Source organism: Mobula birostris, chromosome 10 (assembly GCF_030028105.1).
Source record: "Mobula birostris isolate sMobBir1 chromosome 10, sMobBir1.hap1, whole genome shotgun sequence".
Taxonomy (NCBI): domain Eukaryota; kingdom Metazoa; phylum Chordata; class Chondrichthyes; order Myliobatiformes; family Myliobatidae; genus Mobula; species Mobula birostris.
The window spans coordinates 12,377,936-12,395,352 of record NC_092379.1 but is presented as its reverse complement, the minus strand read 5'-3'; the positions used below and the strand labels follow the sequence as shown (position 1 = coordinate 12,395,352).

Sequence of the window (17,417 nt, the reverse complement as noted above, 5' to 3'; positions counted from 1 at the left end):
CGATTGGATCTTGGAGTTCTTAATGGAGAGACCTCAGACAGTCCGTGTTGGCTGCAACGTCCCCATCTCCATCACACGGAGTACTGGAGCTTCCCACCCCCCCCCCCATTGGTAAGCCTGCTGATGTTCTCAATGCTGACGCAGGGCCGCACTTCTAAATCCATCATCAAGTTCGCCGATGACACAACAGTGGTTGGACTCGTCAAAGAGACAGCGTAGAGAGAGGAGGGAGAGCAGCTTGTGGACTGATGCAAAAACAACTTGGGTCTCAAAGAAGACCAAGACTAAAGAGATTACTATGGACAAGTGTAGGCTGGCCACTCCCTACTGCACATCAGTGGCTCTTCCGTCAAAGTCAGGAGTTCCAAGTTCCTTGGAGTGCGCATCACAGATGACCTCACTTCTTTAGTCAAGGAAGCACAGGAGCACCCCCACCTCCTGTGGCAATTGAGGCAAGCGAGGCTCCGCGACCGCCAACTCCCCAAAAATGTCCTGACCCAGCTGTATGACAAATGGGAATTGCATGGCATCTGGCTGCAAGACCCTACAACAGATGCTGAGGACTGTTGAGAGAATCACCAGGACCTCTCTCCTTCCCCCACCACCATTCAGGACATTTACCAGAAACACTGCGTTCGCAGAACCTTCCGCAAGCATCCCTCCCATCCGCCCCACGATCTTTTTGATATCTTACTGTCAGAATGGTGTGGCACATGGCCAAGTGGTTAAGGCGTCAGTCTAGTGATCTGAAGGCTGCTAGTTTGAGCCTTGGCTGAGGTAGCGTGTGTGTCCTTGAGCAAGGCACTTAACCACACATTGCTCTGTGACGACACCGGTGCCCATCTGTATTGGCCCTAGTGCCCTTCCCTTGGACAACATTGGTGACATGGAGAGGGGAGACTTGCAGCATGGGCAACTGCTGGTCTTCCATACAACCTTGCCCAGGCCTGCGCCCTGGAAACCTTCCAAGGCGCAAACCCATGCTCTCATAAGGCTAACGGATGCCTATATAAAAACTGTCAGAATTTAAGAACGAGGACTGTTAGGGTGGATGACAGCTTCAACCCCCAGGGCTGTGAGACTTCTGAACACCAGGCTACCAGCCAGTACAAATCACCAGTAGCATTATACGGTTCTATATATAATTATATGTTGTATATGCACTGTCAACTTGTACACCTACAGAATATTTTTCCATTATGTTAATACTATTGTATTAATGTTTTATGCATTGTAATGCGTACCGCTTCTGCAAGCTGGCCCCAGAGCAAAGTTATTTCGTTTAGCTCCGTGATTCGCAACAGAGGTGGTCACGTTTCCTGAAGTAGTGTTACGAGGAATGGAAACCATCGGGAGCTGCGGGTGGGATCGTGTTCAAGATTCTTGGGGGTGGGGGGCAGTAAGAGGCACTAGAGACACGGGACCTGACTGACGGTTAGGTGGAGCAGGCACTTCCCGAAAAGAAGGATGAGACTGTGGAACACAGGAGGAACACAGGTGAGCACTCATCGTCACAACGCATCCGAAGCTAAGCAATCTCATCCGACCTTACCAACCAAACAGGGCATGCATAAATTAGCAACCGGGATGCCCCACAGAGCCCCTTGGCTCGCGGCACGGGACAAATTAAGGCAATTGAACAGTTGACAAGTCAAGTAAACCCTCTCAAGTTTCTCTACAGGTTGTGCAACGATACAGCGCTGGCCGGAACTGATCGGTGAAGTGAAGCCAACCAGTTAACCCGCCGACCCCAAGGATTCCTCCCGAGGTGTTCAAAGTGATCCCGGCTTCCTGTGTGGTCAAGGACCATCTCTGGGGATGTGAGGCCTTACGTGATTGGTCAATCCCACCAACTGGAATACTAGCTTGCCGAACTATCCCGACTAACATTCAGATTCCAATAGGAATCCTTGTCAATGTAATTTTCACTGTTGTGATCGTCTTCATCTTCGCCTCGCCGTTCCTTTGCGTGTCCCTACCATCATTCCATCCGTGTCAACTCGCTGCTGTCGTCAACAGCCGATAGGCATTCTCAGCTTGTGGTAATTGATTTTAATCTAGCCCTGCTGAAGATCATAAGTACATACGGCGCGATCTGAGTCTGAACGTGGTGAAGCCTTGAATTCTAATCCTGATTAAAAATCGAAACTACAGAAAGTACATACCTGGAGTGTGGTTTTATTCCGTTCCCGTCAGATCAGCGATGCCCCATGTGTCTTATTTGTAATACCATACTATCTACTGAAGCCATGAAGCCATCAAGATTGCAGGAACACTTCCATAAAAGACACTTAAGGTATTACACAGTTCCAGAAAACAAAAGAAGCATTTGAAAGGCTTTGCAAACTGGAGTTATTTGCAAAGGCGGCTAAAAATGACCTTGATAGTGGTCTCATTGCTCCTTATAACATTTCCAAAATGATAGCAAAGTGTGGAAAATCTCATAGAACTGGTGAAAGATTAATAACGCCTGCTATATCAGAAGTGCTCACCACTGTTTTCAAAATGGATGCTAGTATTTTAAGATCAATTTCACCAAGCAATAACCCTGTAGCTCGTCTTATTGACGTAAAGAGCAAAGACATGGAGTATCAACTATGCACAGAGCAACAAAAACAAAAAAAAAACAATTTGGGATAAAACTGAATGAGTCAATTGTGCAAAACAATGAGACATTGCTAATGGCATATGCACATTTATCAAAAATTGAAAAGTTTATTAAGAGATTCTCTTTCGTAAAAAGTTAAAAACAAATATCAATGGAGAATTAATCTATGCTGAGCTCAGAATTTATATTGAGGATAAAAGTATTCCAATTAGGAACATGATTTCTTGTGCGACGGATGGAGCACCATATATGACTGATGCTATGCTGGCTTGGTGGCATTTATGGGGAAAAATCCAAGTCTGTTTGCACAATCCATTGTGTAATTCATCATCAACATTTCACAGCCAAAAAACTCAGCCAGTGACTTTTTTCAGGCATGGCTCTTGTAATATCTACAATCAATAAAGCTCATCTATTAAATAGCAAAATATTTCATCAGCTATGCCAAGACAACGATTAAGAGATTGAATGCTTGCCTCTTTGCACTGCAGTGCTTTGGCGGTAAAAAGGATGCTGCTTAAAACTTTTGTTTGATCTTTTTGACACTGGTTGAATTTTTGCTCAAAGTCGACAAAAGCTTGGGAAATAAGATTGAACTTCGATACGGAGATGTGGCATAGCAAACCGATCTTTATGACAAAATTAACATTCTAAATATGCAACTGCAGGGTGAGAATCTCAATTTAGCCCAGGAAAAGGTGTGGTGTCCACTTTTATCAGAAAATTGGAAATATACAAGCAAAACATTGAGAAAAGAACGTTCTCACAGTTTCCCTGCATGGAAAGTACAGCACTGTCTTTCACAGACAGTGATTTGCAAGAGTACTGATTACACTTGCAGTCACTGAAGAAGGATTTTCAGAATCGATTCAAGGATTTGAATGATTAGAAACTCTGGACTGGGTAATTAATCCATTCTCTTGTAAGGTAGAAGAACAGGAAGAGAGCTTGCAAGAAGAAATTATTAAAATTCAGAATGAAGAACAAAAATGCTTTTCAAAACTGTCAGCTTGTGTGGCATGATGCTACACTGTCATATAAAGTTTCCTGGTCTTTGGAGAAGAGCCAAAATGCTCATTTCATTTCCATCCTCCAACCTTGTTGAACGAGGCTTCAGTGCAGTGAACCATATACTCACAAAAACCAGAAACTGCTTGGACATTGTTATACATGGGAATTTAAGACGTTTGTTGCCACAACTTGAACCAGATATTTCAACACTTGTTAAAAACCATCAAGCATTGGCAAGTATGAAAGTGCTTTAGACCATTAGACCATAACATCATAAGATATTTGAGCAGAATTAGACCACTTGGCCCATCGCGTCTGCTCTGTCATTTCATCATGGCTGATCTAATTTTCCTCTCAGCCCCAATCTCCTACCTTCTCCCTGTATCCCTTCATCCTCTGACCAATCAAGAATCTATCAACCTCTGCCTTAAATATACATAAGGACATGGCCTCCATAGCTGCCTGTGGCAAAGAATTCCACAGATTCACCACTCTCTGGATAAAGAAATTCCTCCTCACCTCCATAGTAAAAAGGACACTCCTCTATTCCGAGGTTATGTCTCCTGATCTCGTACTCTCCCACCACAGGAAACATCCTCTCCACATCCACTCTATCAAGGCATTTCACCATTCAATAGGTTTCAATGAGGTTAACTCTCATTCTTCCAAGTTCTAGCAAACACAGGCCCAAAGCCATCAAATGCTCTTCATATGACAAGCCATTCAATCTTGGAATCATTTTCATGAACTTTCTTTGAACCCTCTCCAGTTTCAGCACATCATCTCTAAAATAAGGGGTCCAAGCCTGCTCACAATACCTCTGCTGAAGGGTCTCAGCCCAAAACGTCAACTGCACTTTTTTCCCCATAGATGCTGCCTGACTTGCTGAGTTCCTCCAGCATTTTGTGTGTTGCTTGGATTTCCAGCATCTGCAGATTTTCTCTTGTTTACAAGACTCCAAGCAAGAGCTCATCAGTGCTTTATAAAGTCTCAACATTACATCCTTTTATATTCTAGTCCTCTTGAAATGAATGCTAACATTCCATTTGCCTTCCTCACCACAGACTCGACCTGCAAATTAACCTTTAGGGAATCCTGCACAAGGGCTCCCAAGTCCCTTTGCACCTTTTTTCATGTTTTTCTCTCCATTTAGAAAATAGTCAACCCTTTCATTTCTTCTACCAAACTGTATGACCATACACTTCCCGACACTATATTCCATCTGCCATTTCTTTGCCCACTCAAGTCCTTCTGTAGCCTCTCTACTTCCTCAGAACTACCTTCCCCTCCACCTATCTTCATATCATCTGCAAACTTTCCAGCAAAGGCATCAACTGACTCGACATGTAACATATAAAGAATCAGTCCCAGCACTGAATCCTGTGGATCACCTCTAGTCACCGGCAGCCAGCCAGAAAAGGCTCCCTTTATTCCCATTCCTTGCCTCCTGCCAATCAGCCACTACTTTATCTATGCTAGAATATTTCATGTAATACCTTGGGCTCGTAGCTTGTTAAGCAGCCTCATACGTGGCACTTTGTTAAAAGCCTTCTGAAAATCCAAGTATACATTAGTCAATTCTTCTTTATTTATCCTGCTTGTTATTTCTTCAAAGAATTCCAACAGATCTGTCAGGGAAGATTTTCCCTTAAGGAAACTATGCTGACTACAACCTATTTTATCATGTGCCTCCAAGTACCCTGAGACCTCATCCTTAGTATTTGGTTCCAACATCTTCCCAACCATTGTGGTCAGACTAACTGGCTATAGTTTCCTTTACTCTGACTCTCTCCTTTCTTGAAGAGTGAAGTGATATTGCAATTTTCCAGCCTTCCAAAACCAATTCAGAATCTAGTGGTTCTTGAAAGATCATTACTAGTGCCTCCACAATCTCTTCAGCTCCTCTTTCAGAGATCTGGAGTGTACACCATCTAGTCAAGGCGATTATCTACCTCCAGACCTTTCAATTTCCCAAGAACCTTCTCTCTATTTATACTAACTTCACACATTTCATCACCCCTGACACCTGGAACTTCCACCATACTGATAGTATCTTCCACAGTGAAGACTGATGCAAAATACATATTCAGTTCATCCACCTTTTCCTTGTCCCTCATTATCACCTCTCCAGCATTGTTTTCCAGTGGTCCAGCATTCACTCTCACCTCTCTTTTACACTTTATGTATCTGAAGAAACTTTTGGTATCTCCTTTAATGTTATTGGCTAGACTACTTTTGCATTCCATCTTTACCTTCTTAATTGCCTTTTGTTGGTTTTTAAAAAGCTTCCCAATCTTCTCACTTCCCACTAATTTTTGTTCTATTATATGCCTTCTCTTTGACTTTTATACTGGCTTTGACTTCTCTTGTTAGCCAAGTTTTGTGTCATCTTTCCTTCAGAATACTTCTTCCTCTTTGGGATTTCAAATTGCTTCAGAAATTCCAGCCATTGCTGCTCTACCGTCATCTCTGCCAATGTTCTTTCCCAATCAATTCTGGCCAACTCCTCGGTCCTGCCTCTGCAATTATGGGAGCATTAGGCTAATGAAGGATGGCAAACACTGAATTAGCTGTATACACGAATGGTTGAATGACAAAAAACTTGAATTGCTTTGCCTGACTGTGGTGTCTGGAACGAGCAATGAGTTCCCTAGTAAAGATGCTGCCACCGATTGAAATATGTGAAATCTCTTCATTGAGAATTTAGTGAACTTTTGGAGTTTTATCTCGAACAGTTGCTGAGTATATTCAGGTAGCTTGATTCCTTTAATATAAGAATACACAGTCAGCACTAGAAAGTTGCATGACAGCAAAAGATAAGTTATGACTTCAGCAAATAATGAAACAGGGATAGGGGAGCCAAATAGCCCACTCCTGCTTCTATGTCCTTGTATGCATTATAACTATTTCCTTTGTGGGACCCTAAAAATGTAAGAAGTGCCGTGTGAATGCAAGTAAGGGCTGTGATATATTTCACACCTTAAAGGCAGGAACAGTCACACTGCTCTCATAAGTAACCAAAAATGGGACAAGTCACAGTGTCAAGGAACTGATTGGGAAATGTGCTGGCTTTGTGTCTCTGCATTGTGAAGCCTGCAGGTTGCCACTGTTTGCAGCAACACTCCGGTCTGATTACAAGAGATAAGTGCCCCACCAGCACAAATATAGAGCCATTTTCAGGGTTTAATACACATTTAAAACACTACCCCTCACTTTCCCCAGCTGCCCCCCCCTACAGTCCACCCACTTCTGTCAGATTCCTTCTTCTGCCCCTTTACCTTTTCCACCCATCACCTCCCAGCTTACTTTATTCCCCCCTCCCCACTCCTATCACCTTCTGGCTTGAGCTCCCAATGCCCCCCTCCACCTTATTGTTCTGGTTTCTTTACCTTTTCCAGTCCTGATGAATGGTCTTGGCCCAAAACGCCAACTGTTCATTCCTTTCCAATTGTTCAATTTAATATCAGAGAATGTATACAATTACAACCTGAAATTCTTACTGTCTGCAGATTTCCTTGAAACTGGAAAACCCCAAAGAATGAATGATAGAGAAAATGTTAAGAACCCCAACACCAACCACCCCATGCACAAGCAGCAGCAAAAGCATCAACCCTCCCCCCTCCTCTTCCCCCACCTATTTCAGCAGAGCATCAATCCCACCATCCACCATGCAAGCACAGCAAAGCTCCCCAAAGAGACCATGATCAAGAGTCCAACAAAGACTAGTGCCCATCCCAACACTTCCACATCTCAACAGGCCCCCTGTCTCACTAGGAGAGGGGGGGGAAGGGAGGGGGAGGAGAGGGGATCTCTTCTGCCACAGATGGCTGCCTGACCTGCCGAAATCCTCCAGCATTTTCTCTGAACACAGGAATATGATGCTTAAGCTCCAATAGCCAGCTAGCAAACCGGTCTCCATTAAACACGGAGCATTTTCAATGCTCCACAAGGCCATCTGATTTGGAGGGGTGACTGGGGGTTGGGGTGGAAATCAGCTGTAAAACACTAATTGCAAACAATATATGCTGAGTTTAAAAAAATGTACTTTTTAATGATTATTTCTGCTGAGACATTGTTTAGTTTTAGGCAGTGTAACAAAACACCAACATAATCACAGAGCAACAACTTCAGCACTTAACCAAACGTAAAGTTAAATGGCAGGCGTGAGCAAGAAAGCAAACATTCTGACTATCAAGCATCCAGTCCACGTCAACAGCCTGACAGTACATAAGCATTTTCATGACTGTTATTGATTGATCATATAACATGCGCACTAAAAAAACCACTGGGATAAAACTCTTGGCAATAACTAGTCTTTTCAGAGATTTATCAGCCATTTTGATACACAGCGACTAATGGAAAACAAAATTCAATTCCTTCGTTTACAGTGTAACACGATGAACAATGTTTATACTCATGTTAAAATGAAATTTAATGCCACCAAGAGCGGCAGACCACTTTGTGTACCTAGCATAAATCTCTCCCACTGGATCCCTTGGTTTAAGCCCCTCATGACTCATCTCCTTCCAACTACACACATACACTCAGTGGTCACTTTATTAGGTACACCTGTCCGTTACTGCAACATCTATTCAGCCAATCGTGTGGCAGCAACTCAACGCATAAAAGCAAGCTGAGATGGTCAAGAGGTTCAGAATGGGGAAGAAATGTGACTGACAGTGGAATGATTGGTGGTGGCAGACGGGGTGGCTCGAGTATCTCAGAAATTGCTGATCGGCTGAGATTTTCACAGACAACTGTCTCTACAGTTTAGAGAATGGAGTGAGAAACAAAAACATCTTGCCAGTGGCTATGCTGTGGGTAAAAATGCCTTGTTAATGACGTCAGAGGTGAATGACCACACGGGTTCAAGCTGACGGAAAGGCGAAAGCAATTCAGCCACACATTACAACAGTGGTGTGCAGATGAGCACCCCTGACACAACACATCGAACCTTGAAGTGGACGGGCTACAGCAGAAGGGCACACCAGGTTCCACTCCTGAAGTTAATAAAGTGGCCGGTGAGTGTACTTTCTTATCACCGTGACAGATGCACCACAGAATGTGACTAACGTAGCATCAATAGGAACCAAAGATCCAGCCTTTTTCACCACTCTTTACAACCTCCCAAAGCAATAGTGGTTCCTAGAACTCTCATTTACTTACCTTTGAGATCCCAATTTGACATTTAACTTTAAATTCCAACTGAGAAATCAGAAATCTAATTGTAGAGTGCCTACCTAACCAGGTACTGATCTGAATCAAAGCTGGAATAACCCTGGTCTGTGCCGTTCAGCAGGTTATTCAGACACTGCTTCTTCACCTCGGGAAAGCCAAGCAGCTTCTCATTCTCTGGGATAAACTCGAGCCTCAAGGAGTGGCTGTAATTTGACGTAACCAAAAATTCCATCGGCAAGGCATCCTAAGCGGAGACAGTACATCAACTTCCCATTTCAAAAACCATCCAACACAGAAGGAAGCCATTTTGCCCATTCCATGTTTCATACAGGGAGAGAGAATAACAGTTTGAGCATCGGATTGGAATTCAGAGGCTGAGTTCGACAAACACAACAATCATGCTCAGGAACTGGTGAACAAATTATACTTTCCAGAATTTAGGTTCTTTGTTTTGATTAACTACAATGAAATCGAGACAAAAGGATGGAGTTACAGGCTCTGTCACATGCACAACTCCACAGGAGACAGTGAGCCAAGTCAACCATCCATTTCCTTCACCAGGACTGAGTGATACCTCTCACACATCTGTTCCAAAACAGAGATTTAAGTAGAGCAAGTGAGGTTAAAAAACAGCCAAAACTGAGAGATAGGCAGATTTGTTTTATTAACGGAATGTTATGTCAACTTTGAGAGATGGAAGACAATTCTTTCAGTTTACTGGCGAAACTGAAAGTGATAGAAAGCAAACTGCCTGAGAGATACTGTGAAGTGTTTATGTTTGTACATAATATGGAGTGTTTGTTTAGTGATGTGACTTCCTGTCTTAGTATTGTACAAATTCTGGAGCTGCTGCAGTTTTAGAGATAGTTCTGAACATTCCTTGTCACTTCATGTCAATACAATACTAAAAATGATCCAAATAATTTGTTGGGCCCTTAATTACATACCACGCAAACACAAAATTTGATAAGACATAATTGAGAGCAATAACACCAAAAGCTTTGTAAGGTTGTTAACTCTTAACTTTATCCCAGATACAAAAGCAGGTTTCAAACAGACTCAACAGAAAAGCACAAGCAGACATAAACCTTATACATTATATAAAAAAGTTAACATGTTCAAAGTGTCACCCAATTGTTTTTGAAGTTTTGTCATTAGTTATCTTGACAAAATAGCTTACTGACAGTAAAAAGTTACATAAAAATCTAAAAAGACGTCATTACATTAAACATCTCAGAATCTTAAATTTTTGATTCTTTCTTTTGCATCTTTTCTTTAATTTTACAATTACTACTACTATATGACACAAAATGCCAGAAAATTGAGGTGTATCACACACCCAAACAGAGCTTTTAAAACCTTTTTACAACTGACTGCTCATAGAATTATTTTGTGTTTAATCTTTTAAAAAATGGTTTGGATAATAGCTTCAGCATTGGTTCTACTGCGTGCCGGAGCTCTGCGATCCTCCTGAGTAATTCCCGTAGTTGTAGTTCCCATAGTATTGATTCCACTGATTCTGGCTCTGGTAATACTGGCTCCACTGCTGAGCGTACTGCAGAACAAACAAAGTTACATTCATACTCCTGAGTTGCATTTGCAGACCTTGGGAGACATTTCAAAAGCATCTCTCTAAAAAATATTTAAAGCCAGCATTCGGTTGGCTGAGGACAATGCCTCTAGGACAGCGCTCCCCAAACCTTTTTATGCCATGGTCCCCTACCATTAACTGAGGGGTCTGTGGACACCAGGTCAGGAACTCCTGTTCTAGGAGACTGGGCATGATAGGCCATCAAACAGTACAGCACAGGAACAGACCCTTCAGCCCATGACACTGTACTGAGCTAAGTAAAACAAGTAAATATCTAACATAACTAATTCATTCTGCCTACACATTGTCCATATCCGTCCATTCTCTGCATATTCATGTACCTATCTAAGAGACTCTTAAAACTTGCATCATATTTGTCTCCACTACCATCTGTGGTGGCACATTCCAGGCACTGAGTTAATAAAATTTGCCCTGCACACCTGCGTTGTAAAAGCACAGTGGTTAACACAATGCTTTACAGTATCAGTGACCCAGGTTCAATTCCCACGCTGTCTGTAAGGAGTTTGTATGATCTCCCCGTGACCACGTGGGTTTCCTCAGGGTGCTGCAGTTTCCTCTCACAGTCCAAAGACGTACCAGTTGGTAGGTTAATTGGTCATTGTAAATTGTCCCATGATTAGGCTAGGGTTAAATCGGGGGTTGCTGGGCAGTGTGGCTCAAAGGGCTGGAAGAGCCTGCATCTCAATAACTAAATTCACCCCCTCTTACCTTAAATGCATGCCCTCCAGTATTAGATATTTCAACCCATGTATTCTACTTATACCTCTCATAACCTTATCAACTTCTGGTCTCCTCTCAGCCCTTACCTCAGCAGAGAAAACCATCCCAATTTGTCTAATTCAGGGGTTCCCAACCGGAGGTCCAGGAACCCCTTGCTTAATGGTCCTGGTCCATGCATAAAAGGGGCTGGGAACCCCTGGTCTAACCTTTCCCTTCGCACATGCTCTCTAATCCAGGCACCATCCTGCAAACCTCTTCTGCACCGTCTCCAAAGCCACCATATCCTTACCACAAAGGGGCGACCAAGAATTGAATTCAGTCTAACCAGAGTTTTATAAAGATGCAACGCAATTTCCTGACTCGAACTCAATGCCACAACTTATAAAAGGCAAAATCAAAGAGCTTTTACAGATCTGGAGTCCAGTGCTGGAGGAACTCAGCAGGTCAGAAAGCATCTATGAAGAAAAAGAAAGAGTTGACATTTCAGGCAGAGATTCTTCATAAGTTCTGGTCGCCCCACTATAGGAAGGATGTTAAGGCTTCGGAAAGGGTGCAGGTTTACCAGGATACTGCCTGGCTTAGAGGGCATGTGCTATCATGAGAAGCTGGACAAACTTGGGTTTTTTTTAATAAAAGAGTAGCAGAGGGTGAGGGGAGACTTGATAGAGGTTTATAAGATTATGAGAGGCACAGAAAAAAGTAAACAGGGAATTATATTTTTCTCAGGATAGAAATGTCTAACACCAGAGGGTGTGCACTGAAGCAGAGAAAGGTAGTTTCAAAAGGGATGTGAGGGGTAAGTATTTTACTCGGAGAGTGGTGGATGCCTGGAACGAGCTGCCTGGTATGGTGATAGGGGCAAATGTTGTCATTGTTGAGAGCCATCAAGTCATTGCTGACTCATGACAACCCTATGGATAGTATAGCTGCCCAGAGATTTTTCATGGCAAGCTACAGAAGTAGATTGCCAGGCCTTTCTTCCGTGAAGATTCTGTCGTTGCCCAGGTTGGGACCTGGTCGAATTTGAACTCAGGACCACCGCCTTGAAGTCCAGTGCTGATGCCGCTACACCACCGGTAGGCAATTAGAGGCATTTCAGAGACATTTTGATAGGCACATGACAGTGATGAACATGAAGGGATATTGACACTGTATAGGTAGAAGGGATTGTTTTTTTTTTTATTTTTAGCTGGTTCAGCACAACATTGTGGGCCAAAGGGTCTGTTTCTGTACCGTACTCTTCTATGTTCTGTGGCAAAAAGCCATGCCCTTCTCTACCACCCTATCAACATAAACAGCCAACGCCTAACAGGCACAGAGTTACATTTGAACACAATCTATCTCAAAGACACAGTACCTCCAAAACAGAGCCTACACAATGCCTCATCAAGAATCTTAGCAGGCCATTTCTGGCCTGTTTATACCCTGACTTTAATTTCATATTAAATGTGACAACAATCAGAAAATGCATGGCTGGAGGAACTCACCTGCTGGTACTGGTTTGGATACTGCTGACTGTAGGTTTGTGTGGCAGTTTGGGGTTGAGTGTAGCCTTGGCTGTAGTTCCCATAGCTGCTGTAGGTGCCATAGTTGTAACTAGGATTGTATGCCTGATTGTAGCCCTGGCCGTAGGTCTGCCCATACGTCACTGGAGCTGGCGCTGGCGCTGGTGGTGCAGGAGCCGGTGCTGGTGGTGGCGGAGGTGGCGCAGGAGCCGGTGTCGTTGTCGGTGCGACTGGCGTTGGCTGAAGCGGGTATGAAACATGGTAAGTTTTGCTGCAGGTTTAGTTGCTTCAGTTTTATGCCATTTGTACTACAGACACACAGATGTTCTAAACTTGGGCAAATACCCCTTTAGTACAACTGGACAGGTGGATGGAAGACCTTTCCTGGAGTCCTAATGGGCCAAATGGCTGCCAGAGGCCAAATCAAAAGTTAAATGTCAAATAACATTCTTCTAGTTCCATGAAGTTTATCCAGTTCAAGCCCAACGCTAGATATGACACGGCAGTAGAAACTGTGAAGTTCTGAGCCCCATATGTAAGAAAGGATAGGGTCCAGAGGAGGTTTACAAGAATGTACCTGGGAATGAAAGGGCTAATGAGTGAGAAGCATTTAATGACTGTAGGCCTGTACTCACAAGATGAGTGAGGGGAGACCTCATTAAAAGGACTAGATCGAGTGGATGTAGAGAGAATATTTCCAATAGTGGAAGAGTCTAGGATCAGAGGGCACAGCCTCAGAATAGGACGTCCATTTAGAATAGAGATGAGGAGGAATTTCTTTAACCAGAGGGTGGTGAATCTGAGGAATTCATTGCCACGGGCAGCTGTGATATCACTGGGTATATTTAAAGCAGAGCCTGATAGACTCTTGATTAGGAGAATGGGGTTGAGTGGAGAAAAATAAATCAGCAATGATGGCATATTATATGATGGCGTCTCCAGGCTGGATGTGTCTGCACCCATGCCACTCCCCGCCCTGGCACTCCTTCTCTGCCACCTGTCCCACACCCCTCCCGCGGTGCTCCACCCTCACCATTCCCAACATCCTTTGCTTCTGCCAGACTTATAAACTTGCTCTCCTCTCCATGTTGACAATTACAGTACTGTGCAGAAGTCTTAGGCACCCTAGTTATATATGCGCCTAAGAGTTTTGCACAGGACTATATGCGTTATGGTCTTATTGACACAGCCTGGCTGTCACTTCTGTGACGTAATGATGAAAAGCTGCATTGGTGAACATGATGTTGATGGCTGCTGAGCATACACCAGGTGATGTGCCTCCATTAAACACTACAGGTAAAAAAAAATAATTTGCTTCAGTTGAGAGAAATTGGTTGCTAGGTGGTCCTCCAAGAACAGTGAAAACACCAAAAGTCAATCAATGGAACTTAACAGTTTGAAATTCCCTTGAAGATGCAAAAAACTCTGCATAACTATTGAGAAAAATAAAAACTGCTGGTCTGCAAATTAAGAGGAGAAAATGTTGGAAATACTCAGGTCAGGCAGGATGTGGGAAGAAAAATGAGCAACAGCTGACCTGAAACACTGACTATTTCTCTTACCACACTTTTCTATATTATGTATAAACATGAGCTCTCTTCATCTTCTCAGATATTAATGTAGATGACAGAAATCCTGCAGGCAGGCTGCTGACTCCACTTCAGTAAAAATTGGGAAGAACCTCATTTCCAGCTCATTTACTTATTCAGAATCACCGGCATATGTCGTGAAATGTGTTAACTTTGTGGCAGTACAATAAATAATAGAAAAGCCATGAATTACAGTAATATATACTATTAAATAGTTAAATTAAGTAAGTAGTGCAAAAATAGAAATAAAAAGTAGTGAGGTAGTGCTCAATGTCCATTCAGAAATCTGATGGCAGAGGGGAAGAAGCTGAATCACTGAGTGTGTGCCTTCAGGCTTCTGTACCTCGTTCCTGATGGCAGCAATGAGAAGAGGGCATGACATGGGTGATGGGGGTCCCTAATGATGGAGGCCACCTTCTTGCAGAAAATGTCCTGGATACTACGGGAGCTAGTGCCCATGATGGAGCTGACCGAGTTTACAATTCTCTGCAGCTTATTTCAATCTTCTGCAGTAGCCCCCTCCCCCAGTACTAGTAGCCCATTCTATCATTTGACAGTGATTACCATGCTCTGATTATAGGTGGTCTTGTTGTAGGTTGGTGCTCGCGCCATGTTGTAGCTGTGAGTCCGATTGTAGGTGCCACGGTTGTTGTTGTTGTTGCTGGGCCAGCGGTTCGGAGGGTTACTTCCACGGTTGTAACCTGCATTATTTTTTTATAAAAAGGCAGACAGGTCATATTCATGGTGAGCAAATACTCTTTACAAAAAGTAAAGACTACCTAGCAGAAGTTAAACAGGATTGTGTCATTCAGTTCCATGAGCCAATTCTGGCACCTAATGATACCTATAACCTGCTTCAAGCCTACTGCTTTGTTCTCAGTAAACGCATTCCTTACACAGACATATTCACTCAGACACAAACATTGCCTTATCACTCTGCAGTCGTTGCAGTGAGTGTAAGCACTTCACTGTCTTCCCCAGTATATTCTGGTTTCCCCCGCACTGCTACATACATTCGGAGTCAGACACCCAGTTTAGTTCAATTTTATACTTTATTTGTACTAACTGTAAGTGTGTGATTGTGTTGAGTATTCTAGTGTTTCACTGTCACTTCCCAGCAGTCACATGGCGTCTACTGGCTCCTAAATCGAGTTGGCTTTATGGTGTCCTTTCCGCCATACACGGTGGGATTCTTAAGTAATGGGGATGTGTAAATGTGCATATATTGTTTGTATACTGTATTTAAGGTAGATACTTCTGCTTATTTTATAATATAATTGCAACTGCATTATGTGATGCATCATTTTCTAACTCATGTACAGTCTTAAGTTAACTTTGTTGGTAAGTAAAGATGGTATGTCAAAGCGTCTTAAAAAAAATGCTTTTCGCCCTCAGTAAGAGAGGGATAGGGGCTGCCAGGAGTTCACACTGGACAAGTATGGAGATGTTATTGTGCTTTCTTGTAGATATCATTTTGTGAATATTGGCATTTATCTTTTCACTATTTTTACTAATTTCTGTAAGTTTGATTTTTGACACACCTAATAATTCTCTTCAAAATCGTGAAGTGCTAAATAGAGCAGTGAGCAAATTACCAGAGGGATTTCCAAAGGAGTTCAGCATAAACTGGAGTTGTCATGGGCTATAATTACTAACCTCCACGGAATCCACCACGGTTAAAGCCACGAGATCCCTGCCCGCCACGATTATCAAATCGGTTGAAGTTTCCTCGGCCACGGAAGCCAGAAGACCGGTTGTCAAAGCGTTTCTCAGGGGGAGGGATGGCCCGTTTCCCTTCCTCGTTGTACTCGCTCACCAGCTTCTCGGACTCCTCCTTCTGAAGCTCGACGTAAGTCACGTCTTCTAGGAAATCATCTACGACTGGCAGGGTGAAGTTCGCTACGTGCCAGAGAGAGAGAGGGAGAGAGAGAAAACAAGACACAGTGGGGAGAGAAGTTAATGGCATCACCCAGAATTGGCAATATTAAACAGTGAGCTGGCACAGGAGGGCCCTTGGCGCCAGTGATCCAACACCACTTGTCACTGGGAGGAAGCGGTGTTCAAAGAAAACAAAAAGGTGATTCGGCCTCCAGGAAACTGCTCCTTAATTTCCAAGCAGATTTGTTTGGCATAAATGTGGAAACTGGTTATCATCAAAACGCAGTTATGGACATCCCATAATTTAGAAATTCTGGCGATGCCCATAACATTCTCTGTGTACTGACCTCAGGTCTACAGGGCGTACATCTGATAAAGACGGAAAAGATGGTGAAATGGGTTTGATGCGGAATAAGGATGAGAGGGAAGAGAGCTCTCTGACTTGGCACTTTTTTTTTTCCTTCCAACTGTTTTTTTAATATATAAAAAAACAGGATTTGCATTTCTAGATTCCTACCTTTCATTTCTAAAACTGCATGATCAGGCACATCCTTTCCTTCCTCATCAGTGCGTTTTATTGTCCGTTCTTTTAAATCGGCATCCGTGGGACAAATTACAATAGCCTTGCGTTGAAACCCTTCAAAAGGACGCATTTTTCGTCTCTGTGCTGATCCATAAACATTTGTCTAGCAATGTGACAAAGAAGAGGCAAAATTGTTTATTATTTGTTGCTTGGCTTGCAGACAACGAGGCCTGTAAATTACGAAATAAACACTTTCACCCCTCATAGCTCAAAAGCTTTCAGGCAGGGTAGGCACCTCTGCCCCTTTCCTCTCAAAAAGAAAACTTACCGTTTGGTTTGGAATCTCCGTACTGAACTTTCTTTAAAATGATTACATAAATCTGATGTGGGCTTGTGTGCAAGACTGAATATCAGGTTTGAGAAGATTCCTTGCTGCTCCATAATTTATGTCAACCAATACTTTAATGGTAAACTTCTTGCCTCCTATTGGGCCAGCTTAACCAGTTCCCTGTCCACAGTTGCTGTCTGATATGTCAATCATTTATAACAACTGCCACGCCTACATTTTACAATGCATCTGATCTTTCAAATAAAATCACATCACAATCAGGTGTAGTATCACCAGCTTATGTCATGAAATTTGCCCTCTGTGGCAGCAGTACCATGCAATATGTAAAAACTTGAAATACAGTATCTTTCAATCACATACGTTGATTGACAATGTTAATCTCCTATCCCAGCACCTGTCAAAGGACTCTATTGATATTTCCAACCCAATAGCAGTAAGTAACAA

The 17,417-nt window shown here is 43.0% G+C and overlaps 1 protein-coding gene across 1 annotated transcript in view; it reads right to left on the bottom strand.

The window, feature by feature from the left end:
* Window positions 1–7,644: 7,644 nt before the first annotated feature.
* Window positions 7,645–17,417, bottom strand: part of LOC140203831 (heterogeneous nuclear ribonucleoprotein U-like protein 1) — a 60,486-nt gene continuing 50,713 nt past the window's right edge. Inside the window, exons 11-15 of the mRNA XM_072269934.1 lie at window positions 16,619–16,787; window positions 15,880–16,122; window positions 14,788–14,924; window positions 12,617–12,874; window positions 7,645–10,352 (exon numbers count right to left, since the gene is read on the bottom strand). Coding sequence (XP_072126035.1) covers window positions 10,239–10,352; window positions 12,617–12,874; window positions 14,788–14,924; window positions 15,880–16,122; window positions 16,619–16,787 — 921 coding nt within the window. The 3' untranslated portion in view covers window positions 7,645–10,238. The remainder of the gene's footprint in view (window positions 10,353–12,616; window positions 12,875–14,787; window positions 14,925–15,879; window positions 16,123–16,618; window positions 16,788–17,417) is intronic.